Source organism: Myxine glutinosa, chromosome 14 (assembly GCF_964187855.1).
Source record: "Myxine glutinosa chromosome 14, kmMyxGlut1.1, whole genome shotgun sequence".
NCBI classification, from domain to species: Eukaryota; Metazoa; Chordata; class Myxini; order Myxiniformes; family Myxinidae; genus Myxine; species Myxine glutinosa.
The window spans coordinates 52546938-52574491 of NC_136274.1; the positions used below are offsets into that span (position 1 = coordinate 52546938).

At 44.8% G+C, this 27554-nt stretch overlaps 1 protein-coding gene across 5 annotated transcripts; it reads right to left on the reverse strand.

Moving 5' to 3' along the window:
• Positions 1-1769: 1769 nt before the first annotated feature.
• KDM1A (lysine demethylase 1A) lies at positions 1770-26462 on the reverse strand. 5 transcript variants are annotated; one of them, XM_068135850.2, is made up of 20 exons: positions 26029-26462; positions 23677-23866; positions 18766-18899; positions 18243-18321; positions 17847-17939; positions 17616-17722; positions 13104-13185; positions 12922-13016; positions 12704-12721; positions 11495-11637; positions 11260-11350; positions 10717-10851; positions 8778-8851; positions 8445-8556; positions 7493-7625; positions 7214-7401; positions 6910-7051; positions 5851-5978; positions 5574-5720; positions 1770-3229 (listed from the first exon to the last, which is right to left on the reverse strand). In XM_068135850.2, exons 1-20 carry the CDS (start codon positions 26308-26310, stop codon positions 3074-3076), a joined length of 2529 nt encoding a protein of 842 aa, XP_067991951.1. In that variant the 5' UTR covers positions 26311-26462; the 3' UTR covers positions 1770-3073. The 5 variants fall into 5 exon arrangements, with proteins under 5 accessions (XP_067991951.1, XP_067991953.1, XP_067991952.1 ...); XM_068135852.2 differs by having other exon boundaries at positions 6937-7051; positions 26041-26451; XM_068135851.2 differs by having other exon boundaries at positions 26041-26451.
• Between the last annotated feature and the right edge of the window lie 1092 nt (positions 26463-27554).

The window sequence follows — 27554 nt, forward strand, 5'->3', positions numbered from 1 at the left end:
ACACACACACACACACACACACACACACACACACACACACACACACACACACACACACACAACACAGCCACTGAGCTTGGGGGGAACTGCCGTCACTTCCTGGGATACTCTGGGTAACAGCGACGTCAAAACAATGACGCCGCTTTTCTCACTGCACTCAGAGGGGAATTTATCTTCCCCATGGATGCCAACACAACACAGATTGTACCTGCCCTTAACTTCTTAAATGATGAATGTCAAGCAAAGAAGCAGCATGTACCATTTAAACATAGGGGCACTACCCCTGGCACTCACCTGGTAGAATAAGCAGTATACTGCACCGGCTAAGGGTATTTTAAACCAATTTCAATGGTTGCTAGAAGACAGGGCAGCTTGTGGAATCATACTAACATAATCATAAGACTTTAAACAAACAAATACCTATTTTGGGGGGAAACCTTCACTCCCCCTACCACAGATACCTCCTAAGACCCCAACTTTTCTAATGCCTTGAACAAACATTGGTACATCATGAGTGATTAAGGTTGTGAAGTTTCATCGAAATTGTGTGTGTAGTTTCTGAGAAGAAAGCAAATACCTATTGTGGGGGGCATCTGCCCCGTAGACCCCTAAAGGGGCAAATTTTTTTAATACTGTGAACAAACTTTGGTACAGCCTGGGTGGTGAAGGTTGTGGTCAAGTTTCATCAAAATCGTGTGTGTAGTTTCAGAAAAGAAAGCAAATACCTATTTTGGGGGGTCAAACCTGGACCCACTTTGACCCCCTGTAGAACCCCTTAGACTTTGATTTTCTTAGTGCCATGAACAAACTTCGGTACATCATGGGGGATGAAGATTGTGGTCAAGTTTCATCGAAAGCGTGTTTCAGAGGAAAAAGCAAATTCCTATATATTTTTTTTGGGGGAGGGGAAGGGGGGAGAGGGGCAAACATGGATCCACTTTGACCCCGGTAGACCCCCTTAGACCCCGATTTTTTTGATGCCGTAAACAAACTTTAGTCACAACACAACAAATATCATTTGTGGCAAATTTGTTCGCAAACCCATTCTTCGGTTTCGGAGAAGCTGCAAGTGTTTACGAACTGACGGACGGACAACGCGCCATCGCACAAGCTCCCCTGAACTTCGTTCCAGGTGAGCTAAAAACTAGTGCGGCACTCGGTAGACAGCACACCTCCACCAAGCTGAAGAGTTTACCTTTTGTATTCCACTGATAGGTCGGATCTGGATTCGGACCAGAACCAAAATCTAATTAATTTGTCCTCGTCACACGCCCAACCTGTCCACCATGTTTCGTCCAAATCCATCCATACATTGAGATATCATGCTATATATTGGTTTTAGTCCTATCACTCAATGGTGAGGAATCACTTAAAAAAAAAAAAAAAAAAAAAAAAACCGGTTCCAGATCCTGATCTTCACCAAAATCGAATCCAGGTGGGTGAGGTGGTTGTGTACAGAAGAAAGGGAAGGGGCGGGGTCGAGATATAGAGAGAAGGAAGGGGTCTAAATATGATAGGTCTAAAGATATAGAGATGCTAAAGGAGGAGAGAAGGGTCGGGGCAGCAGGGAGAAAAAGAGAGGGGGTGGGTGGAGAAAAAAGGGGGGAGGGTGTAAGTGTAAGAGAATGAGGGAGATGCAGAAAGGTGGGTAGGAAGAGAGAGAGGGGAACACAGACAGTGGGGGGAAGAAAGGAGGAGATGGGGAGAGAGACGCAGAAACCAGAAGTGTAGGCAACGTACAAATATAAATAAGCAAAATACTCCGGCGATTGATTTTATGAACACTTTATTTCTTTCATGTTGCAAATAATTAAAATTTTTAACTTTGAATCCAATTTGTATTTTAAGCTTTCCATTATTTGAACTTTTACATCCTGAAAGTTGCTCTGATGATGCATTCTGTAAAGTACAATTCTCGGGGAATAAATTTCCCTTGACCTGCCAAAAAGTCGTTTCAGTGCTGAAACAAAACAAAAAGTCGCTTCAATTGAAATGTCTTTGCCCCATCACACTTTACCATCACAATTGTGTCGAATTAAAAAAATAAAATAAAACATTATCAATATCATTTTGTTTATTTAAAAAATAAAAAAAACACTCCAGGAAAAAAAAAAAAAAAATCTCCAAAAACAAGACGGTTGATTCCCGTCACATCACATCACATGACCAACGTAAATAATGGAAACCGTACTTGAGATTCTGCAGACGTGAGAATGACCAATCCAGTTCTGGAACGTTCTTCCATTCCAAGATGCCATCAAGGTTTTGCTGAAATCATTTTCCACATTGTTGTGATACATGTGACCCTTTGTTGTAACATTTTTTTTTTTTGCACTTCAGAATCCCACTTCCAGGGGGAAAAGACGAAAAGCCTGAATTTTTTTTTACACCATCATACTCCAACATGTTCGTTCGGTTTTTTTGTTTTTTATAAAAATATTTCTAATTATTACAAAAAAGTTCTACCTTTTGACAGGATACAGGTAAACCCAAAATAAGACAGAATACAGCTCACCAGCAACTCGCTATCCTGGTATGTATAAAGGAAAAGAGGGGACACGGAGTGGAGTAGGGGGAGGGGTGACAGGAGGGCGTAAAGAATTCAAATAATCCAAAATTAACTGAAGCTGGGCAATAGCATCGGAATAAAAAACAACAAATCGCAACCAAAAATTCGTACTGAGATTGTAAACAAAACCTGATAAAAGGTCACACAACGGAGTCGTCGTGAACATCAAATCTACCCCAGAAGGAACCACGTCCACCACCACCACCACCACCACCACCACCACCACCGACTTCAGCCGTTCTTCCCGTCAACCACCCCTCAACCCCTCCAAAAAAAAAAAAAACTCGGCAATTCGACATCGAGGATGTGTGACTGTCATTCAGGCGCACTTGTCCTGCACATACAAATCCCACAATATTCAGGTGTTTGTTCACCGGTTCATCATCGCAGATTAAACGAGTCGATCTGCACCAAAGAAGACAGACAGCACAAATAGAAAGGTCAAATTCGGAGCTCGCTGAGGTTGCTCGGTGAACGACCAACCAAACCGAAACCGAACACCCTTCATTGTGCACTCTGTTGCCGTGGGGTGTACGGTGCCCCGAGAAATTGATCGGCGATGCGTCCGGCCTCTCGGAGACCGCTGAGCAGCGCGCCGTGCACGGTCGCGGGGTAATTGCGAATAGTGTGCTCTCCTCCGAAAAACAAGCGGTGAATGGGCTGCCAGGGACACGACATGAGGATTAAATAAAGTTCTCCCAATCCCGTTTTGGAAAAACGAAAAATGAAAGAAACATGCTTAAAACCCTGGACAATATGATGATTTGTTTACAATTTACCTATCGTGACTACCAACCACAAATAGTCACAGTTATAAACATCTGCTCCAATCTTTTTTGTGCTCGCGGTCTACCTTTTCCTCCGACCTCGCTCCCTCAAGCTTATCCACTCTCTTTGCCATTTTCTTTTCCCCCATCCATGCCAAGTGTCCAGCCCACTTCAACCGGCTTCTTACCAATTTCCCCATCAAGCTCATCTGCAAACCAAACTCCTCCCTCAGTTCATCCATCATCCTTCTATACACCCTCTTCACTCCCGCAATCCTCCAGACACAGTTGTTCTCATCGTCTTCCGTCAGTGCCACCGTCTCCGGACATTCAAGCCGGCATCACAAAAGTTGCCAAATCTTTCCCTTTCAAATCCCTTGATATCTTTCTCTGCCATAAATCCCTCCACCCTCATTGCATTTGCACCCACCAGAATCCTCCTCCGCACCCCTGACCTATCATCCACCAAGCACTGTTCCCCCCAGATACTCAAACCTATTTCCCCATCTGATCTCCAGCCCCTCTAACCTAATATTCATTTATTTTCTCTACTGCCCGACCCACATCACCTATGTCTTCTCCATACCATTCTTCATTCCATGTTTCCAGAATGGATCCTTCCATTCACCCAGTACCTCATGCATCTCCCACAACAGCCATATCATCAGCATACAACATCCTCCCCATACTACCCCTCAAGTTTACCTTCCTGCTTTCCAGCTCCATCACCATGATAAACATGAGTGAGCTGAGAGAGCTTCCCTGCCTCTAACCGATAAACTCCCCCAACATCCGAGGATCGACCAAAACTCTTCCCTTTGTACCCTTGTACATTCCTTCCACCAAACTCCCTGCTTCTGGAACTCCCATCCATCTCAGTGTCGCCTTTACCATCTATCTCGGACCAGTGTCATAGGCCTTCTCCAGACCCATCCATCTCAGTCATTTCACTTTGCACCTCCAACCTCTTCTCCACCAGCTGTCTCAGCGTGAACATCCCATACATTATGCCCCTACCCTTCATAAACCCCTGTTATTATTCGTCCATCTACATCTCGACACTTCCTTATCCTCCCTCCAGAATCCTCTCCATAATCATAATCATCGGATCGATCTCGATCGGACAGAATCCAGATCGGACAGAATCGGAAGTACCTCCATTACGTCACTTTGGAGCGTAATGCCTCTGTGCTTGCCCAGATCGTGAGCATCACCCTTCCCTCTTCCATATCGGCACAATTAGCCAATCCTCTGGAATCAAACCCTCTCTCATACCTCCTCATTCAACGGTCACTTCGTCCAACTGACTCAGACTTCTCCCACTGCAATTATCATGTATGAACCTACCTCATCAATGTCCGGTGCTCTGTCCTTCTCATGCTCTTTAATGCTGTCCCACATTCTCCACCAACTCCACTTTCACCTCTACATCATACGGAAGTTCAAGGTCACTGTTCCTTCTTCCCCAGTTCAACAGCTCCTCGAAATAGCCTTCCCGTACCTTCACTACTGCCCCCTCTCTGTTATTAGCCACCTGCCATCGTCCGCAATCACTGTACCCCCTTTCATGTCCTTACTGTCCTCATCCCTGTCACGAGGCAATTTATAGATGATCCTCTTCCTACCATCCTCTTCTAACTTATTGTGTTCCTCCTTTTCCACATCAATCACCATATCCACCGCTCTCCTCCTGCTTTCTTATTTTGCCCATACAGCTGCAGCAACCCTGCATATCCGGCTGCCTCCCTCTATCCTTCATCTTCTCTGTGCTCTTCCAAACCTCCTTTTCATCAACTGCCTTTGCTACTGCATGCGTCCACCATACCTGGTTTCTATCCCTTGACAATGCACCATTTTCTGATGTCCTTACACATAAAACGTCTGCGATTCCCATAAACGCCTCTCTGTACTCAAGATTGCACGTGAACTGTGTAACAAAAAGAACACAAGTACACGTTTCTTATTACATAAATATTTCCCTCCTCACCTCATCATCATCAATTCCCGCTGGCAAATCTGAACATACAGATGGCTACAGATAATGCAGAGCACCCTCGACTGCTGGAAATGCTGCCCGCCTTCCCATAAACGCTTTGTTTACAACAACGCATCCATTGGAATCGCATTAAGAGGCTCAAATGAGACTCACGTTTTATTATACGTCTCTCGGGTATCTCTTTTACTCATTGTAATTAAAGGAACATTAACATTTTAGCTTAACCCAAACCAGCACTAACCTGAGGGCTTCCGGGGATTGAAGGTGGCGGAGCGATTGGCTGCGCCATCAGGTCATAATCGTTGCCATTCGAGCCGGCCGCAACGTAGGAATAAGACCCACGAGCCCAAGGATCAGACCTCCAGCGGGTCACAACCGTCTCCTTTGGCTGTAAAGAAGATGGGAGAATGAAAGTCCCAGAATTTCGCGGAAAATAAATCTGCAGCTTTCCAGACTGCAATTACCGACGCACTAGTTGGCTGCTTCATAAAAGGCGGTACCAGGAGTTGCGATCATACCTGCGGCACCGCGTTGTTGCCGAAGATTCCCTTGAGGACAGTCAGGGCTCGAGCCACAATAACGTCATCGCTGACATTCTCCATGATGCTTGCTGCCTCGCCAGCCACCAAAGCCAACAGGATGGGCACTGTGACGGTTTCAAAAGCAGGGAAAAGGTCAGATGGCAAATACTGGCACCGCAGACTGTGGAGGTAGCCCAGGTGCACCAAACACTGCCACGATTATCAAATTTTGACAGTTCGGTTGTGGCGGTATTGATATACTGAACTGGCGTACAAGAGGTTGCACGTCCAAATATAGCTCGAGGAAGCGGTATTAGGTTCATAAAACTGTTTATGAAAAACCCATGACGTTCATTCGTAATGTCCAGAGAAGTAGTCTGCTACACCCGATCCTGTCTGATCCGACACCCAAATGCACTTGGTCAACTGCGAATGTTATATGAGAGCAACGCTCCCTAAACGTCACAAAATGGATGGGGAAGAAAATCCATTCCGCAGAAACGTGCACAAAAAAATTGTTCAGGGTTGTCGGTGAAACTGCTTGTAATTATACACTTTCGAAAGTTCTCAAAAATTTGTGCGACCATAAAATCGTTTTGCTCAAATCGAAGTTAAGTCCGTAAATCCACGCGGGACCATCTCTGTTGGAACGTGGATTAGACAAGATAATCTCAGCAAAGGACATCAAACATCGATCAACACAACAGCGGGGAAAATAAAAGGGAGGATAAAAACAAATTGATCGTATCTTTGAGCCAAGCTGGCAAAATGACAAGTTAGGCTTTATGTCTCAGGCGCATGCTCAACATGACGGATGTAGCACTAACATAATGTTTGTGCGTGTGTGTGTATGTGTGCACGTGCACTCATACACATGCACGCAAACGCAGTCACAATGTATGAACATGCAAATGGAATCGTGTGATGAGTGAATGAATGGACAGGTGAATATGAGTGAGATGCGATGCTGGCTCAGGAATTCAGAAGCGGGGTTTGGGTTGAGGAAAGGGGAAGAGTCGGGGAAACTGGAAGCAAGTCAGCATAGTGTGGACGAGCCTGTTGGTGAGAGTCCCGTGCAGGCACCTTTGTAGAGATTCCAGAAGAGGAAAAGTTCTCCGCGACTCGCTGTGGTACTGCCCACGTGACCAAAGAGGTTCACGCTGGGATCCCAAAACACCCGGTCAAAGCACAATACAACCTGGCACATCCAGGGGTGGAGGAGCGGGGACACCATTTAGAACAAGCGCACCATTATTTATTTATTTTATTCATTCATTATTTCCAATAGAGTTACCACTTAGACATTTCAGCACAGTCTCACCACGAAGAAGAACTGACAAAGGTGCAGCATGATACTTGCCTTGTTGAGGTTGCCAAAGCCCATCCTCTGAATGGCAGAAGTTTTCCATTCAGGCAACGGAGGAACAAACTGTACTACAGGAGGCTGCTGCTTGAGTACGCCCAGAGGAAGAGTGCACAGCACGGCATCACACTTGTACAGGAAGCTCTGGCTCGAAGAACGCGTGTGTTGCGCCACAACCTCACAGCCTGCCATCAAAATCGACAAAATAACAAAAAACGCGGTTGGATCAAACTTTGATGGGCAAGGTCGAAGAGACGTGACAAATGGAGGTCATACCTGTTGCCAAGACACGGACTTGTCGCACCGCAGTGTTTAGCTTTATGTCCAGGCCTTCGGCAAGAGCGACTGGTACACAAGAGTATCCATTGCGCACTGTCAGGTGGCTCCCAGAAAACTCAAAATCGTCATCCTGCATACACGGAGACAATGGCTCCTTTCAAACCGAGCACAGACCCTTCAAAACTACCTGACAACCAAAACACCTCGATGGACAGAATCAACAGACAGGCAGCAGCCTCATGCCCCTCTATAATCACAAGATGGTCAAACACTTGAAATATGTCTTTCAATCGTGACTAATCTCACACTCACTATCTCTCTCCGAAAGGACTGTCTGGCACTCCCATCCCTCCCCCAATCTAGTTTCTTAACAATCCTCTCGATGAAATCCAGTCATTCAAGCTCCTGGGTCTCATCAACAGCCATGATCTTTCTTGAGTAAACCACATTTCAAAGTTGGCCTCCAAAGCCAGCTGCCGACTGGGCATCCTCCGTCTTGGAGAGTCCTTCTTTGGCACGCCTGAACTCCTATCCACCTACAAGGTCCTTCATCCTGAACTTGACATCATGGAAACAAAGGCCTTCAAGATCTTTGGAATCTCCTGTGACGAAGCCGAGTCTATGGGCCTATCACTTTTCCATTGCAGACAGGTTGGTAGTCTCTCAGTCTTCTACTGCCTTCTTTCTGGTCTTGCACCTCTGCTCTTTCCATGCTTTGACCCCCTAGGTTTCTACAGACCGCACACATTTCATGAACAAGCCCCTTCTTTGACGACCAGCCTGAAGGATCAGCCTCTTCTCCCCTCGTCCCCGAGGTGATTAGTGTTCTTCATACTGTTTCACAATTGCTGATGCTTATCCAGATGTTTCAAAGAACGTTCTTGGAAAAAAAATGGAGATTCAGAACAACTTTCACCTCGTCCAATAAATCCCATTTTAAAAGGCTCACCTGATCCCAGTGCTTGAGGGAGAGTGTAGAAAGGGGTGTCGCATTGGCAAACTCGAGATTGGCAAAGTGCCAGTCAAGGATCTGCCGATCTCGAGACGAGAGGTAGACGTCGCTGCAACGTACGTGGTACATGCACAGTGCACATCCATTGGTGATTTGGATAGGTGCGGGGAATCACAGTAGGCAATGCTAGTGTCTTTTATAAACCACTAATTGGAGAATTATCTTTATATAAAAAAAACTGTAACCAAAAAACACAAATTAAAATTCAAGGAAACCCACAGTTTGTTTCACACCAGAGGAGTACAAGGTTTACAAAACCCGATTCTGTACCTGGGAGGATTTGCTTCCAACTCTTGAAGCTTCTCCTCCATTTTCACCTGGGCTTCTACAAGATCGTCGTACTCCTATGGGACGTGACATGTTATCAGGAACACTTTGCACCAAATTAACATTAGACTTGAAAATCACCGTTGGCATGCATCCCAATGCAGTTCTTCTATTTTAATTAAACGACTCCTTTAAAAACATTCACAAAATATTTGTTCTTGATCTTGTTTGTCTCGGGAAACATTTCGAAAGGACAAAAAAAAACACTCAATTTATTTGCCCAATAGTTGTCGTCATTGCTCGGATTATACAGGGTGGTCAAAAAAAAGTGCTGGGCCTCCCCTCATAGACATTGTGTTTCAGATATCCCCACAGATAAAAAATAATAATCGTCAACACAACAGCAAAAAAAAAAAAAATCAAAACAACAAAAAGGACCAGCAGAGAGACAGGTGGAAACACCAACAGCAGAGTTGAAGGCCAAGACAGAAGAAAGTGGACAATGGGTGTGGGGGGAGGGGGGAGGGATGAGGGGCAGGAGAGGATGCCTGGGATGGATAAAAAGGATACAGAAGAGAACTCTCAGGAAGGAAAACTGGAAATTTGGAAGAAGAGATGGAGGGGGAGGGGTTAATTTTATAAATCATTTGCATTATTACCTCCACCACCAAAGGTGGATGGAGGTTATGTTTTTACCCCTGTCTGTCTGTCCGTTTGTGAACAAAATATCTCAAAACATTGTGGACGGATTTGGACGAAATTTGGCAGAGATGTAGCGTATGTGACAAGGTCGAAATGATTAGGTTTTGGTGAAGATCCGGATTCGGATCCGAGAATTGTTAGGGTTAGGAATAAAACAAATATAATTCTGAAGTAGGAACTGCAAATGTACGGTCTGCATCGCAAACGAGTGAAGCAAAAACGTAGACAATGATAAACAACTCTGTGCGACGATGTGTGAATGGTTTGAGGAAAAGATGTCGGATCCAAATTATATGAGTAACTAGCTGAAGTATCCGGTTTTGCCCGGGGATGGGGGCGAGAAAGGGAAGGAAAGGGACAAGGGAGGGGAGTGGTAGGGGAGAGGGAGGATATACCCCATTGGCGGGAACGGGGAGGGAATTTAACCGGCCCTCAGTTTAAGGGGGGTGGGGGCGCACAAGGGAAGGAGGCCAAATTAACCCCCCGTGTGAAGAGTGTTTTAACCTCAGCGTTGCCCAGGTAAAAAAAAGGAAATTGTAATGCCCTCTGCCGCCGCCACCAGCAGTTGATGCTCCACCATACAAATTTACATGGAGAATTTTCACCCCTCCAACCTGGCCCCACATCCCCATGTGAGGCCGCGGCCACATACCCTATGTTAACCCCCACACAAAGTTGTATTTGTACCCTGAGTTTGGAGTTTGTAACAAAGGGTGTGGCCATGCATAGAACACATGCAAACAGAGAAAGATTTTAGCCTTTTATAGGTATATATGTGAGGTTCTCTGACGAGGCTCACTTTCTTTTTAAGTGGTAATGTTAACTCTAAAAACAACGCGTTTTGGGGTTCTGGTTCTCCTGATGGGGTTCTTGAAAGGCCATTGCATAGCCAGAAAATGCACTGCATGGGTTGCCCTAAGCAAATCTGGCACCATTAGGCCTTTCTGGTTTCAAGATGAAGAAGGGAAACTGGTAACCACAACCACTGAACGATACTTAAAAGTTATCCAGAAGTCCTGGGTTGCATTAGCGAGGAAGGAAGCGCCACATCGACAGGGTTGTGCAATGCTTTCAGCAAGATGGAGCCACACCTCACACTTCCAACCGATCGATACAGCGGCTACAACAAAAATTAAATCACTAAATTGTCTCCAGAAGGACAGATGTTGAATGGGCGTCCCATTCTGCAGATCTCAACAAGAATAATTACAGGAATAAGTGAAAGAAAATGTGAACAAACCCGGCAGGCCGCCGACAGGTCGCGGAGCTTGCTCTTGATCAGAAACTCTGCAGTGACGTCTCGTGGCTGCTTCACCTCCGCAGCTTCCTTGTGCTGTTGGTGCAGCTCCACAATCCGCTCTTTTAGTGCCACCATCTGAGAAAGTCATTGGGAGTCACCAAAGGATGGCGGTGAGGAAGTGGTGAGCACCAACACCTGGTGTATGATCCTTCCATTTCTCATGCGAGCTATATTAGCACAGCTAGGCGTGTTAGCTTCATTATACTGCAAAACCCCCAGGGGGTTGGGACTTGGGGATCATAGGGGTCAAAACCCCAAGTAGCTGGGATTTCGGATCACAGTGGTCGAAACAGAAGATTTTTTTTTACCTCAAAATTTGATATTGGGCCGTTCCTGGTGGAACTTTTTGCCATCTTTCAACTTTGCTTTAGGTGGGAAGCGTGGGGATTCGTGATGGTGCATCATTAACTTCGCTCTGGTTTAATTTTAATTTGATCAATAGCAGCTTGTCCACAATGTACAAGGCCCGAATGACGGAAGCACCTTGTTAAGAAAATCGCGCAGCTCTTCCTGTGTCTTCACTATCTTCTTCCAGTGTTCAATCTGCTCGTCCTTTACATGCTTTTCCTGGAGCCTGCACCACATATATACACCAAGGTATGTACCTTATACAGCACCTTGTACATTGGATGGAGCTGTAATGGATGAGCGAGCTATTAATTCGGTGAGAGTTCATGCCGATTTAATTCAGGTCACAGCCCAGGCCGAGGCAACGTACTGGATGACAAGTTCAAGAGCCTGTCCCAGCGAGACAGGCTTGCCGTTGAGGAAGTTGAAGTCCAGGTGGTGACTCAGGTAGGATGTGGCTTCCAGAAGGCGGTTGAACTCACGCTCGACCATCTCATCTTTCTCCTTCGGCACCTGCAAGAGAAGATGGAATTCTAGTTGAGCTAGGATGGCGTAAACTTTTCATTTATTTATTAAGGAGTAAAGAGAAGCTTGTCCATAACAGGTCACATGCAGGACAATGACATGAGGAGACATTGGACAAATTAACAAATTCCATGGTGTGGGATACCGAGATAGCAGCAACACTGGCTAAAACGTGTACAAATGTGAATGACAAACAATACTTTTCAACAAAATGTAGATGGGGTGAAGGCGGTGCCATTGTTGTGTCGTCGCTGGTACTAGGAGTACTCCGAGAAGTGACTGTGCTGTGTGTGTTTGTGAGACAGAGAGATGTGCGTGTGTGTGTGTGTGTGTAAGTGTGTGTGTGTGTGTGTGTGTGTGTGTGTGTGTGTGTGTGTGTGTGTAAGTGTGTGTGTGTGTGTGTGTGTGTGTGTAAGTGTGTAAGTGTGTAAGTGTGTGTGTGTGTGTGTGTGTGTGTGTGTGTGTGTGTGTGTGTGTGTGTGTGTGTGTGTGTGTGTGTGTAAGCGTGTATATGTATGTGTGCATGTGTGTGTGCATGTGTGTGACAAAGGGAGGTGACTGTGTGTGTGTGTGTGTGTGTGTGTGTGTGTGTGTGTGTGTGTGTGTGTGTGTGTGTGTGTGTCAGCCCCATTATGAGCCTAAGATCCCTGTTAAATATTTATTTGAATGAATTTCCATCAATAGCTGCATGTCCTGCTGGCACTATCATTCCGACGGGTGAGAGCCAACACCTAGTGTATGATCCTTCCATTTCTCATGCGAGCTGTATTCGCATGGTAGCATGGCTTGTCAGCTTTATTACACTGCATTACCATGGGAGACAGTTCTGTCCTTGTGCAGAACGTGTAATGTGGCAAATTAACTGGAAAAATTCCAAACAAAAGGAGTACACACGTTGCATGGCAAATCAATTCGCAATGGGATATTTAACAAATTATCAAAACACTGTCGCCGTTGTTAAAAAAGGTAAAAGGTCCTGAATCGTCAAGAATCAAAGCAGAGTTTTTAATGGTATCGGTCACAGTTCACGGGTTGTTAATCGAGCAATACGTACATTCGTGCATCTCTCCCCCTTCGATTGTCCACAAGCCCCAGAGCAGCAACAGCAAGGGAGGGAGGTACAAACGGACAATCCATTAATCCGGCTAATGTTCAAACCTCGAGACACAATCATGCAGGTGATCAGCGCGTGCCAAGTCTACCACGAGCTCTGGCACACGCCATAGTTAGAACGGCCAATCGGAGTCCGCCAGAGCACCCAATTAGACTTACAGACTGTCCGTTGGTCTCATACAGGGGACATTTTTGCTTGATCTTCGCCAGCTCCATGTTCACCTGTTTGCTGACAACGGCCATTGGATTACCGCCTGCATCCCATCAAGCAGGCCGAGGTCAACGTGTGAACGAGGGGAAGCCATAGCAGTCGTGATACAAGGTGCCGGATCGCAACTTACCCAATCCGGTGACCACCATGGCTCCGAGGTCAGCCACATAATTTCCCTTCCTGAATGTGGCAACGCGCCCACCAACACGATCCTGAAAAACGACGCGTTCACCACAAGTCTGCATCAATAATCAAACGGATAATGACTAAAAAAGTATGTTGCAAGCACATGTGCAGGCCACACTGATATTGTAATCGCATCATGCATCATGATTGTACAAACTGCGATTGTTTCGTCCGGCCGCCAAATCCATTTGTTGTTCATGAATGAAAAAAAACAAACAAACAAAAAAAAAAACAGGAAACGGGGTCAAAAATTCAATTCGGCCGAAGCATTCAGATCTAGAAAGATAACAATAATCATAGTAAAATACGCAATTTGGTGTCTGTCTCCGTCTGTGTGACCGTGATACATTCGGTCATTATTAATCCAATCCTAAACAAATTTTCCCAGGAGGCCAAATTCTCCTACCCCATTTAAAATCCCGTATTCGCTAATGGGCCCCTTGCCGATGGAAACACAGTTATACTCAGGACCGGTCAAATTCCCTTCACCATTTTCCCTGCCTTTCACCTTTCACCTTTCACCTTCGACACAGTACAACAATTCTTACACAGGCACAGTACGGAGTAAGAGAGACAAAACAACTGCCAAACCAATCTAATATTTGTGCGTCCGAGAAGTAAAAGCAGGTCCAAAAGAAACTGTCAGACAAGTCAAAGCGAGGACATGCAGGGATGGGAGCGCCCGAGATTTGGCGGATCCGGGCGGGAGGGGGCCAGAGGTCTGGTGGACCACGGGTGGGAGGGTCTGCGTTATACGTTTGGTACTCGGCCTGGCCTTGAAGCTGGAGGTGGTGGGGGGGGGGGGGGGGTTCATGATTTGCATTTACACATGCATGATTATGGTTTATACACATGTTTTGCATGATATCTTATGCTGTGTATTACAGTACCTTCAGGAAGTATTCACACCCCTCGACTTTTTCCACATATTGTTGTGTTACAGCCTGAATCTAAAATTGAATAAACTGAGATTTTTTTGGTCACTGATCAACACTTCATACTGCACAAGGTCAAAGTGGAATTTTATTTATTTATTTATACAAATTTTTACCAAATAATTAAAAATGAAATACAGAAATATCTCATTTACACAAGTATTCAATACCCCCAGAAAGTCAATACTTTGTAGAAGCTCCTTTGGCAGCAATTACAGCTTCAAATCTTCTTGGGTATGTCTGTATCAGCTTTGCACATCTGGATTTGGGAATTTCTCCCATTCTTCCTTGCAGATTTCCTCAAGCTCTGTCATGCTGGATGTGGAGCATCGGTGAGCAGCAATCTTCAAGTTGAATACAAAAGTCTTTCCACAGAAGTCTTTCAAGTCTTTCCACAGAATTTCAATGGTATTCAAGTCTGGGCTTTGGCTTGGCCACTAAAGGACTTTCACGTTCGTGTTCTGAAGCCATTCCAGTGTTGCATTGGCTGTATGCTTGGGGTCATTGGCCTTTTGGAACGTAAATCTTCACCACAGTCTAATGTCTTTTGCATTCTGAAGCAGGTTCTCCTCAAGCATTTGCCTGTATTTGGCTCCACTCATTGTTCCCTCAATCCTCACAAGTCTCCCAGTCCATGCAGCTAAAAAGCATCCCCATAGAATGATGCTGCCACCACCATCCTTCAATCCATTATTGATGTAGAGATGGTATTCGGTGGGTGATGAACTGTGTTCGCTTTCCGCCAGATGTAGCGCTTTGCAATCAGGCCAAGGAGTTCAATTTTCGTCTCATCAGACCACATAATGTTTTGCCTCATGCTCCAAGAGTCCTTCACGTGCATTTTTTTTGCAAAATCAAGGCATGCTGTCATGTGCACTTTTCTCAGGAGTGGCTTCCGTTAGGCCACTCTCCCATAAAGCCTAGGTTTGTGAAGTGCTGCAGAGACTTGTCCTTCCAGCAGCTTCTCTCATCTCAGCCAAGGAACTCTGTAGTTCTGTCAGTGTGGTCATTGGGTTCTTGGTGACCTCTCTGACTATGGTCCTTCTTACCCGGTTGCTCTGTTTGGTCAGACGGCCAGCTCTAGGAAGAGTCTCGGTAGTTCCATATTCTTTCCATTTCCTAATGATGGAGCTCACTGTGTTCTTGGGAGCTTTCAACAGTATAGAAATTGTTTTAGACCCTTCCCCAGACCTATGCCAACTCACAATTATACCTCAGTTTTACGTACAGTTCTTTGGACTTTGTGGTAGGAGCTCTGCCATGCACTGTCAACTGTGGGACCTTGTATAGAAAGGTGTGTTTCTTTCAAAATCGTGTCCACTCAATTCAATTGGCCACAGGTGGATTCCAATCAATTTGTAGAGACATTTCAAGGATGATCAAAAGAAATTGGATGCACCTGAGCTCAATTTGGAGTGTCATAGCAAAGGGGTTGAATACTTATTGACTGAAGTCGTTTCAGCTTTTCATTTTTAATTATTTTGTAAAAGAAATTAAAAAAAACAAAAAAAAACAGTCCATCCAGACATTATGGGGGTATTATGTGTAGATCAGTGACAAAAATAAAATCTCAATTTAATCCATTTTAAAATCATGCTGTAACACAACAAAAAGTGAAACTAGAGCAATGTGACTGTCGCCAACATGCCTCTGCATAGTCCCACAATGGGTAGATGCCCTCGTTCACTGTCCTAAAAAAATTAACAAGTTTGATTTAAATCCCTACAGCCGTTTTCAAATATCACATTTTCACCAGCCATGACAGGTTTCACATCGATTGGTGAAGCGGTTTCAGAGAAGGGATTTTTTTTAAATATCGGCTTTCAAGCTAATATGGCTGCTACACCACGTGACACCTAACCCTAACAACCCACGCCCCGGAGGAAGATTGGTCGAGGAACAATGGGGTGATGCGACGGCGCTGCACGATTGGTTAGAGTGTGACGTCATCATCGAACATTCTAGCAATGGAGCAAAAGGGCGAAGCGACCGCCATTTTGCTCTCTCGTTCTGGGCTGTCGTGATCAGTCGCATTTTAGCTCCCTCTGTTCCGGGCTGCGTGAAAGGCGGATGCAACTCTTTCTCTCTTGCTGCTGGCTCGTGACGGTTGTGCTTCGTGTGGTGTGTGCTTGAGAAACATCGGAGCTGTGTGGAGCGTGGAACGATCAGAGGAGGAAGGAGTTTGGCTGCCGCTCAGCGGGTCGGTGGCTGATACGGGCGTGACTGCGTGCCATCCTGAGCATTCCCGCGCAAGGCCTCAGGGACCCATTCGACGAACGCTAGGGTTCGAGGGTCATGTAAGGAGACCAAAGCCGAGTACCGGCCAACGCACCACACCACATTTTATTGATTTCTCCCTGTGTCTGTAGACGAGTCCGTATGGAGGGTCCCTCATTTAGGAATTGTAGCTTTACCTCACATTCACGTTAATTGTTTGCAATTCCTTCATTAAATCATTATTTGTCGATTCCTACTTTTCTTGTATTATGGATTTTGCTGTCCCGTCTCTGTCTGTGGGGATCGGATAACCCCCCCCCCCCCTCCCCCGTGTGCAGTCCGTCCATGCAGGTAAGGATCTCGGTACCCCTCCCCGCGCGTGCTGAAGAGATATCACCGCCAGCAATTCGGCTGTGACGCCTCGGAGTTAAAGCTCGGTTGGCCATCCGCCACCTAGGGATCTTAACCCTGGTGACACGACAATATTATACACATTTTATTGTATTCATATTATACATTATATACACATGTACATATTATACACACATTTTATGCGTGGCATGTTGTACAGTGTATTGTCCACACACATATTGTGCATGACACATATTACACATTTTACGCATGCACACACAAACACACATAAAGGTGGATACATCGAGACCTGGGAGGGCTCCGTTCCACCCTCTGAAGCCCGCATTTGGAGATAAAAACCAATGACCGACACAGACCGACACACACACTTTTATCATGGAAGACAAAAAATAGCATTTTATTTTTCATGTCACCATTTCACCTTGACCTTTAACCCGGAGGGATATGATATAAATTAAGAGTAAGTGTGGCTTGCTCTAGGCACTAGAGAGGGCAATTTAGTTCCGATCGGACAAACCTTAGTCGAGTTACTGTAAAAAAAAAAAACTGTTAAAATGTCTATAATTGTATCATGTACTTTATAATTAGGTGAAGGTCAAAAATAATTGTAATCCCCACATACTTATTCCCATTATTGATGCAAAATTTCCTTCTGAAAGTCCTCAGACATTGGCAGAAACACCTGAATGGTGGTTTAGAATTCCTAGAGTGTGTAAAAAAACAAACTCTGGGGTACCATTAAAAATTGGGGGCACAAATTGCAGAAACAAACCAGACAGCTATAAGCCTCCTTCCCCCTTCATCCCCCTTCCCCCCTCCATGTCCAAAAGGGAGAGGCTTACTTAACAAACCCAATAGGTCTTTTCCAGTGACATTGCACAGGAAAAAATACGAACATGAGGCAAAAAGGATTAAAGAATCCCAAGGCTTACCCTTGCCTCGAGAATGGTCACATCCATCCCAAAACTCTGCAGCTGCCGCGCAGCAGCCAATCCCGACACCCCAGCGCCAATGATGATCACCTTCCCGACTTTCTTTACTGGCATGAGCACGCAGGTAACAATCAGATGTCGGGAACGAATACGGTACAGAAGAAGCGCACCGGTTTTGTCGGAGAACATTTTAAGATACCGGAACACCGGATTCAGACGATACAATCTTACTTGGAAAAGGTTTCACGCGTTTATAAATGCCAAAGTTGATGAGCCCATGTCTCTCCAGGTAGCTGTGGATGCGATGAACGAGTTGAGGTTCACCTGCATGATGATGTCAAACATAATGTATTGTTTATAAACCCTTAAAAAAATGAACATCATTATATTCAAAACTTTCCAATTGTTTCACTTCATTTGCGTACCTACGGTTTTATAACGTACCTATGGAGTGAGTCTACCAAAATCTTAATGACTTCATTATGTCCTTCTATCGAGGTATTTTGCTTTCATAAGCTTGCTCACAGTAGAGTTATCTACCAAACATGGAGCTAAAAATGCAGTGATGATCGGATTGCACCTTTTCACAATGGATATCTGATTATAATCACGCAAGCCAATACAAACCATTGTAAGGAGCAGCGATTTGCTGAAACGTCGCATCGAACGAGAGCTGCGTTTTCGGGTTGTCCAGCCACAGCTGAAGCTACAATGAAAATAATAAAAATGAACACCATTTTCTCACATTTTATTCTTGAAATACAAGATCGAGGCTCATGGAAGAGTGAGCGAGGTGATGTCAGGTTAAAAAAAAAAAAAGAGGCAATGAGCTGAACGTGGAGCAATGGGGTAACAGTTTGACACGAGAAGCAAAGGAATGAATGAACAGAAAAGTGGGACAATCTCAACTTTCCTTCCATTACATCACAAGAAAAATAAAACCTCCAAGTAAAGAACATTGAACATTCATTCCCAAATAAACATCTCAACGAACTTCTCCTACCAGAAATATTTTTTCTTTGCACTTCACCACCCCCTCTTTTGACGCCCTCGTACATCTCTCTACTTATAATTACCGTGACACCAAGGCTAACGGTGGAAATGGAGTTAGACCACCGGCGACAACATTAAGAAGCGAAGAAGAACCCACCGTGCGGTTCCGAATGAACAAAAAGGATTTCTGCGTTTGCATGTTGCTGCTGATGATGTCTGGAAAGCAGGCAGCTTCCTGCGATGTCATGCGATCGTGGGGCAGTCGGCTCTGGAAGGCAGCTCCCTCCAACCCTGTGCGGCAAATGAACGACTGCCACTGTGCGGAGTCAATTTCACTAAAAAACCCCCAAAACACAACACTATTTTGTGACTGTTGGGGATAAAAGCCTCCATGGTGTGTATTGAGAGCTTGTGGTGTGGGAATGGAATATATATGTATATATATATATATATATATACCAGCCGAAAGCACCCGGCGTTGCCCGGGTTCTTTTTGAATGAATTTACTACCATAATTCAGCTTTTACTCGTGGCAGTAGAAGAATGACTACTATAATTCAGCTCAGCTTTTAATTGCGAAATGGGCCCAGCTCGGCCGAAACGGCCTCGACCGGCCTCGCCACCTAGCCTATAACCTTCCCGGGGCCCGTCCCGAAATTTTCTGTTTCAGAGGTTTCCTCCTATCTTTCAACGTTCAGGAGATTAGCGCATGCAGACAAACAAACAAAAACTTTCTTTTATAATATAGAGAGAAGAGAGAGGAGAGAAGACAAGAGAAGACAAGAGAAGAGAAGAGAAGAGCAGAGAAGAGAAGAGATAAATAATAATAATAATAAATAATAATAAAAATAATAATAAATAAATAATAATAATAGAAGAAGATGATATAGTATATCTTATTATAATAGAGCAAACGTATCAGGTGATGTTTGTATGTTTATTTTTATTTGTGACCAAAACGTCTTCTTCAAATAAAACAAGCGTTACGCCTAGGTCCCCCGTCGGTGAAGTGATGCGAGTTGACAAAGTGGCAGACGCAAGGCGGCCATCTTGGATTTTGACGTGGCGACCCAATTTCGAATAGCGTTCTCCCTTATGCGAAGATACACCCACACACCAGATTAGAAGTTAGTAGTTCGTTTATTTTCCCAAGACATTTCACTCACAAGGTTCAGACATATATATGGTGGCGGCCATCTTGGATTTTGACGTGGCGACCCAATTTTCAATAGCGTTCTTCCTCATGCCTAGATACACCCACACACCAGATTAGAAGTAGATACTTCACTTATTTTTCAAGATATTCCGTTCACAATGTTCAGACATACATGGCGGTGGCCATCTTGGATTTTGACGTGGCGACCCAATTTTCAATAGCGTTCTTCGTTATGCGTAGATACACCCACACACCAGATTAGAAGTTGGTACTTCGCTTATTTTACAAGATATTCCGCTCACAAGGTTCAGACATATATATGGTGGCGGCCATCTTGGATTTTGACGTGGCGACCCAATTTTCAATAGCGTTCTTCCTTATGCCTAGATACACCCACACACCAGATTAGAAGTTGGTACTTCGCTTATTTTTCAAGATATTCTGCTCACAAGGTTCAGACATACATGGTGTCAGACATACATGGTGGTGGTCATCTTGGGTTTTGACGTGGGTTGCACCCACACACCAAATGAGAATTCGGTCCTTCGCTTACGCACGCACGCACGTACGCACGGAGACCCAAAATACCCTTAAAGACCCAAAAAGACCCCGAAGACCCAAAATACCCTTAAAGACCCAAAAGACCCCAAAGACCCAAAATACCCTTAAAGACCCAAAATTCCCTTAAAGACCCCAAAAAAACGAAGACCCCAAAATACCCTTAAAGACCCCGAAGACCCAAAATACCCTTAAAGACCCAAAATACCCTTAAAGACCCCGAAGACCCAAAATACCCTTAAAGACCCCGAAGACACAAAATACCCTTAAAGACCCGAAGACCCAAAATACCCTTAAACACCCAAAATACCCTTAAACACCCAAAATACCCTTAAAAACCCAAAATACCCTTAAAGACCCCAAATACCCTTAAAGACCCAAAAGACCCAAAACACACAAAACATCTGAAAGACCCCAAGACCCAAAATACCCCAAAGATCCTTAAAAATTCAGAGGAACCAAAACACCCTGAAGACCCAAAACACCCTGAAGACCCAAAACACCCTGAAGACCCAAAACACCCTGAAGACCCAAAACACCCTGAAGACCCAAAACACCCTGAAGACCCAAAACACCCTGAAGACCCAAAACACCCTGAAGACCCAAAACACCCTGAAGACCCAAAATACCCCGAAGGCCCAAAACACCCCGAAGGCCCAGAACATCCCGAGACCCAGAACATCCCGAAGACCCAGAACACCCCGAAGACCCAGAACACCCCGAAGACCCAAAACACCCTGAAGACCCAAAACACCCTGAAGACCCCAAAGACCGTGAAGACCCTGAAGACCTAAAATACACTTGAAGACCCAGAGGAAACAAAAGATCCCAAAGACCCAAATACCCTTAAAGGGTATGATGGATATAAAGGTATAAAGAAAGGGTATAAAGAGTATAAAGAGTATACCCTTAAAGGGTATAAAGAGGATGCAAAATACACTGATGACCATAAAGATCCAAAACACCCTGAAGATCCTTAAAGATCCAAAAGACCCTCAAAGACTCTGAAGAACCAAAATACCCCCAAAGACCCAGAGGAACCAAAATACCCCAACAAACAACAACAGGCATTTTAAGTCCATTTTCCCTGCTAGAGCGTGGATTAGCCTTGCGGTCCCCATGACAATCTTCTCCATTTTGCCCTATTTTCTGCATCTCCCCTTGTTAACCCCCTTACCTGCATTTCTTCTTCCATCACCTTTAGCCAAGTCTTTCTCGGTCTTCCCTGTCCTCTACTTCCTTCTACATTCATTTCCATCACTCTTCTCAACCAGTCACTTTCATCCTTCTTAAACACATGACCAAACATGAAGAACCAAAAGACCAAACACCAAACAAACCAGAAGGCACCAAACCAAAAGACCCTGAAGACCTAAAATACCCAGGAGGCTCAAAAGACCCAAAAGTCCATGAAGACCCAATTTTTGATGCTCTCCCCCACCACCACTGACCCCCACTCACCATTCCTGCCATCCCACACTCCCTGAGGCAGCAGACATGGTCAAAGATGCCTACTCCTCTGAAATGATTGTGGTGAGGCGAGCTAGTATATATATAGATATATATATATTGTCACGTGACTGCTCATCATAATGGTGGGATTCCTCACTAGTGTTTATGTGCAGTGCCATAAGGGACAAAGGATAGATCACAGAGGTTTCACACACAGGGGAATTAACACACCCCATTCCTCGTAATCGGGTCAAATATATACACTTAATCCGACATTCGGGCTAAACAGGTCCCTGACTTATGTACATTGAAATGGTTCTTTCTACCTATCATCGGAGCACCCATCTATAAAGATCTACCTAGAGAGGGAGAGAGAGAGAGAGAGAGAGAGAGAGAGAGAGAGAGAGAGAGAGAGAGAGAGAGAGAGAGAGAGAGAGAGACAGAGAGAGAGAGAGAGAGAGAGAGAGAGGGACAGAGAGAGAGAGAGAGAGAGACAGAGACAGAGAGAGAGACAGAGACAGAGAGAGAGAGAGAGACAGAGACAGAGAGAGAGAGAGAGAGAGAGAGATTTGAGGCTCGTGTAAGAGCAAACGCAAGGCAAGAACTAGAACGGGCACTCGGTAGAGCGCATACCTTCGCCGCAGCTACTGTTCTGTACTTGGCATGGGAGTGTAGGGAACAGAACAACAAAAATACGATTTTGACCTTTTCGTGACCTTGACCTTGACCTTTGACCCGATTGCTCCCAAAATCTAATCAAATGTGTCCCGTATAATAACCAATCATCCCACCAAATTTCATGCAATTCGGTTGAATACTTTTTGAGTTATGCGAATAACATACACACACACACACAGACATACAAATAAATACACAGCGATCAAAACATAACCTTCCGCTTTTGCGAAGGTAATTAGAATCCCTGAACGGAAAATTAAAAATGTTTCGCTGTTCCATGCCCTGTTAACTCACGTGCCCCTATCTTGATTTTCAGCACACACGTTAAAGCAGAAAATGCGATTATGGTTTGTGCTTACCAACATTAGAAACACTCGTTTAAATACTTAAAACGTCGCGGCTTGCCAGTATTAAACCAAGTAAAACCTCATCACTTCAGGGGGCTTTGCTCGTTGACCCCTCAATGGACGCTGTCCCTTCCTGCCACAAGACAGCCGATGGTGGTCTACTTTCCCCTTGCCTGTGTCCCTTATTTTTTTCATGAGAACTAGTCACCCTGGTTACTGAAGCAAAGAGAAAAGACAAAAACGTTTACGTTTCAATTATTAGCTCGAGAAGTAGCGGACCATACAAAGGCATTCACAATCAACTGCGAATTGGACCGTAATCACTATAAATTTCTGGTAAAAGGGCAAGTTTGAGTTAAGAGATAAAAACTCCGAATAAACCTTTGTTTTCAGCAATATGAATGACCAAAGTGAACAGGCAGTCCTTAATGTATCAAAAGTGCAGATCATCTGCTGATGACACCATAAACCAGTAGAGTGCATACCTCCGCCAGGTTGAACAGTTTATGTTTTGTACCCACTGATAGGCCGTATATGGATTCGGACCTGAACCAAAATCTAATCGGCTTGTTCTTGTCACCTAACCAACTCGTCCACCTAGTTTAGCTATAACTCGTCCAAAACTTTTTTTAAATATCATGTTACATATCGCTTTTCACCCAATCTCACAATGGTGAAGAATCACTTTTAAAATTCGACTAGCCGGATCCGGATCTTCACCAAAATCTATTCATTTCCTCCTCGTCACATACACTACCTCTCTGCCAAATTTCGTTTGAAGACGTCCACAACTTTTTGAGATATCGTGTTCACAGACAGACAGGGGTGAAAACATAATCTCCATCCACCTTCAGCGGCAGAGGTAAAGATTACGTACCTGAGGGCTCGTCAACATCACTGTCTTCCTCTTCTTCGGGAGGTGGCGGCGGTGGCGGTGGAGGAGGCGGTGGCGGCGGTGGGATACTGGGTGTCTGCCTGCGCTCCTTCTCTGCCTTCCTCTCTTCTTCCGAATAGTACTCGTCCTCCGATAGGTTGGCAAGGCTCTCATCCATCTCCTTGTACTCCACCTGCCACAATTGGGACCACAGAAGTAAAACGTAACCAAACGACTAATGACAAAGCAGTCGTTCCCTATAGATATACAATCCAAATTGGATCGCCATATTAAATTAAACTCGAGCCAGATTACAAAACGTGTTCACAATACTTAGCGGAAGCATAGTGAAAACCGTGATCTTGCAAATTACAAAACAAAACAAAAACTAAATCAAAATAATATTCTGAGGACTGCTTACATCTTGATCCGATGCCAAGGCAGACTTGAACAATCCTTAACTATTGTCAGAACACATACAAATGAAGGTACATCACTGCAGCACGCTGCCACGAGAAAACACCTCAACGACAATGATCAAAACAAAATCGTGATCAAAACAAAATCGTGATCAAAACAAAATCCTGATCAAAACAAAATCCTGATCAAAACAAAATCCTGATCAAAACAAAATCCTGATCAAAACCAAATCCTGATCAAAACAAAATCCTGATCAAAACAAAATCCTGATCAAAACAAAATCCTGATCAAAACAAAATCCTGATCAAAACAAAATCCTGATCAAAACCAAATCCTGATCAAAACAAAATCCTGATCAAAACAAAATCCTGATCAAAACAAAATCCTGATCAAAACAAAATCCTGATCAAAACAAAATCCAAAGGAAAAATCCAAAAAATTGGACCGACAACACAGACTACCTGCAAGGAACCAAGGACACAGACCTCTGGGTCAACAAAACACACAACTGGCCCCAGAGTCTTCACACCGATTCATATATTAATCGTTACATACATTAGAAACACCCACTCCCCATGGGAGCAACAAATGGGAGGGAGGAGAATTCAAGTTGGAGGTGGCCATCCCAACGTCGTAGCACGTTCCCATGCACACCCGGAGTACAACTACCGCGTTATTTCATCCAGCGGTTTAGAGGTGCATAAAATAAAGGGTACGTGTGTAAATTGGACACAGAGATCGTCTTCTTTCAGCTGCAGCACAAGGCTGCGGGGTAGCATCATTGGCTGTGCTGCTGATGCAATGCCTCCCTGGAAGTCAGGGCAGGAATTTGTTCGGAGTGCCAGTGACAGCACGCCTTCTCTTCCTGAACAACACCGTGGGATGTTTAACGTTCACCAATTAATGCCAGCAGATAGGACGACCAGGAGACAGCACACACGTTGACGAATCACCTTGTTGGTGAAACATCAGGATGACGGCTTCGAGCTAGGTCAGGATTTCAAACCCAGGCTGGACCGCTTAGTGTAGAGTGTGCGTACCTCGAAGTCTAGGTTATCCTGCAAGCCTCATACAGATATACTATTAGTATTATAATCATCTACCACCTGAAGTGGTGCTACACATTCACACTCACATCTTCCCATCACCCCCTTCATCTTAAGATTCGAGGCAGACACCTTGGACGAGGCCGTTAACCGTCCCATTGATCTACAATCGTCCAGAGGTTTCCCTCACCTCTAATCATCCATCTGAAGCCGTCAGTGACCACAACCAATACACTGCAGCATTTTAAAGGGACACTACAAGGTCATTTTATATTTTGGAAATGAGCATGACGTCACGGATAAAATATTTCGACATTTCCTAAAATAAAAATAAAAAATAATCCAACGCCCTTCCCCTTCCCCCACGAGCCAATTTAATTTTTAACCTTAGTTACTCGATACTTGGAATCATTTCAGAAAGCACTTAATGACGTAGCTGTTTGAATAACGTTGGCTTCGGCCGAAGATGACGTCATCACGCACAAACGCACGGTCTCGCGAATAATTGTTTCGATTTACCTCACATTACTTCGGATTTTCAGAACGACTAATTGTACAGAATAAGATCGACGAAGCGTGTGAAAAACGTGGCTCCTTCGTCAGGCTATAAACGGAGCACCAAAGGGTTGCGGGGGCGCGTTCCCTTAGCCCGCGGTGAAGAAGAGTCCGCACGATCCCCTCCATTGTTAATTTATTTATTCTCTGAGGTCTTTTTAGAGATTTTATCTGAAAGAAATCCTTATTAAAGCGCATCGAGAACACGACGTGAGGAGCTGCCGACACACGTTACATGCAGTGGAGTGTAACAGGCTCGGCCCGACACCCCCCTGTCCCTCACCCCGACCCCCAAACCCTCGATAGGGAAACGTAAAGAGGAGGCAGGGCACACCGGGGCTCCAACCTTGGCCCGCTTGCGGCGGCTCGTCCGCCGACCCTCTGGAGTGTCTGCGATGGTCCCGTCAACGTCCCCCTCGGGGTGACCCGGGGACCCCCTGTCCTTCTTCTTGGGCGTCCTATCTGTGCACGTTAGAACTGCCACCTCGCTCTCTTCACCGCTCTCCATCGACCTTTCTTTCTCTTCCTTCTCTTTCATCTGCTGCGGATGTGGAAGATGTTGCTGTTGGTGGAGAGGTGGTGGTGGCGGTGGTTGTTGCTGTTGTTTCAAGGACATCTCGCCGATGGACCGATCTCACCTGCTACAATCGGTCGATATTTCCAAGCGCATTGGCGCCTTTTTTTTACTCTTATTTTAATCGTTTCCAGACAAAGGGGACCGACCGGACAATGGAATCCCTCCTCCAGCACCAACCAGTGAACCAGGCCGAAGTGCGCATGCGCGGTTTTTTTAAAAACAATTGTCGTTTCGTTTCTAGTTCAACTATGCCTCGCAAATAATTTATGCATTACTTCAGCATTCTACTTTATACAATTGTAGGACGCAGCTTGCGTTGTGAAAAGTAATAAAAATGGCAATCAGTCGAGCGAATATTATTGGTGGTGTACACCATCGTTTTCTACACCTCCATTACGAGCATCATTTTCATCGCAAGAAAGTACAACACGACAATAAAATATTTTTTAAAATTGAAGCACAGAATTTTTAATTTAATAGAATACTTTCTTCAATCGTAAGATTAAAAACAGTCAAGAAACCGTCAAGTCCTCACAAGAACGTGGTTGGCGGGTGTGCTCTTCTTCTTCGTAAAGCGAATGGCAGACGAGTGAGGGGTGAAAAATAAATACACCTTGTATAAGTGGCACGAGTAACTACTAACTAGTACGAATTGCTATTGACGTCAGATGTCGATGAATCTGAGGCAGGCAACCGTTTAAATTGAACTATTATTACCTCTTGCCTATTATTATTATATTATTATTATTGAACTATTATTATTACCTGAGGCAGGAAGAATTATTAAATCATACCTCTCTGACAGACGTCAGTTCATCTCCATCAATAACTGCAAATCCCCCACTGCTCCCCTACCCCAAGGTGTCCCCCAAGGTTCAGTTCTTGGCCCCCTCCTCTTCATCCTTTACCTGTCCCCCCTCGGTCACTTAATCCGCCGTCATGGTCTCCAATTCCACTGCTTCGCCGATGACATCCAGCTTTTCATCTCCACCAAGTCCATCTCCACCGACACCCACTCTATCCTGACAAACTGCATCACTGAAATAAAATCCTGGCTTCAAATCAACTTCCTCAAGCTTAACTATGATAAATCTGAAATAATCATCATTGGCCCAAAAACGCTCACAAAATCCACCCATAACTTTGCCCTCAACATCGACGGTTTCCCAGTATCCACCTCCCCTCACATCCGGAATCTTGGCATCATCTTTGACCAAACCCTCTCCTTCGACAAATACACTAAACAGATCACAAAGACAGCCTTCTTTCACCTGAAAAACATC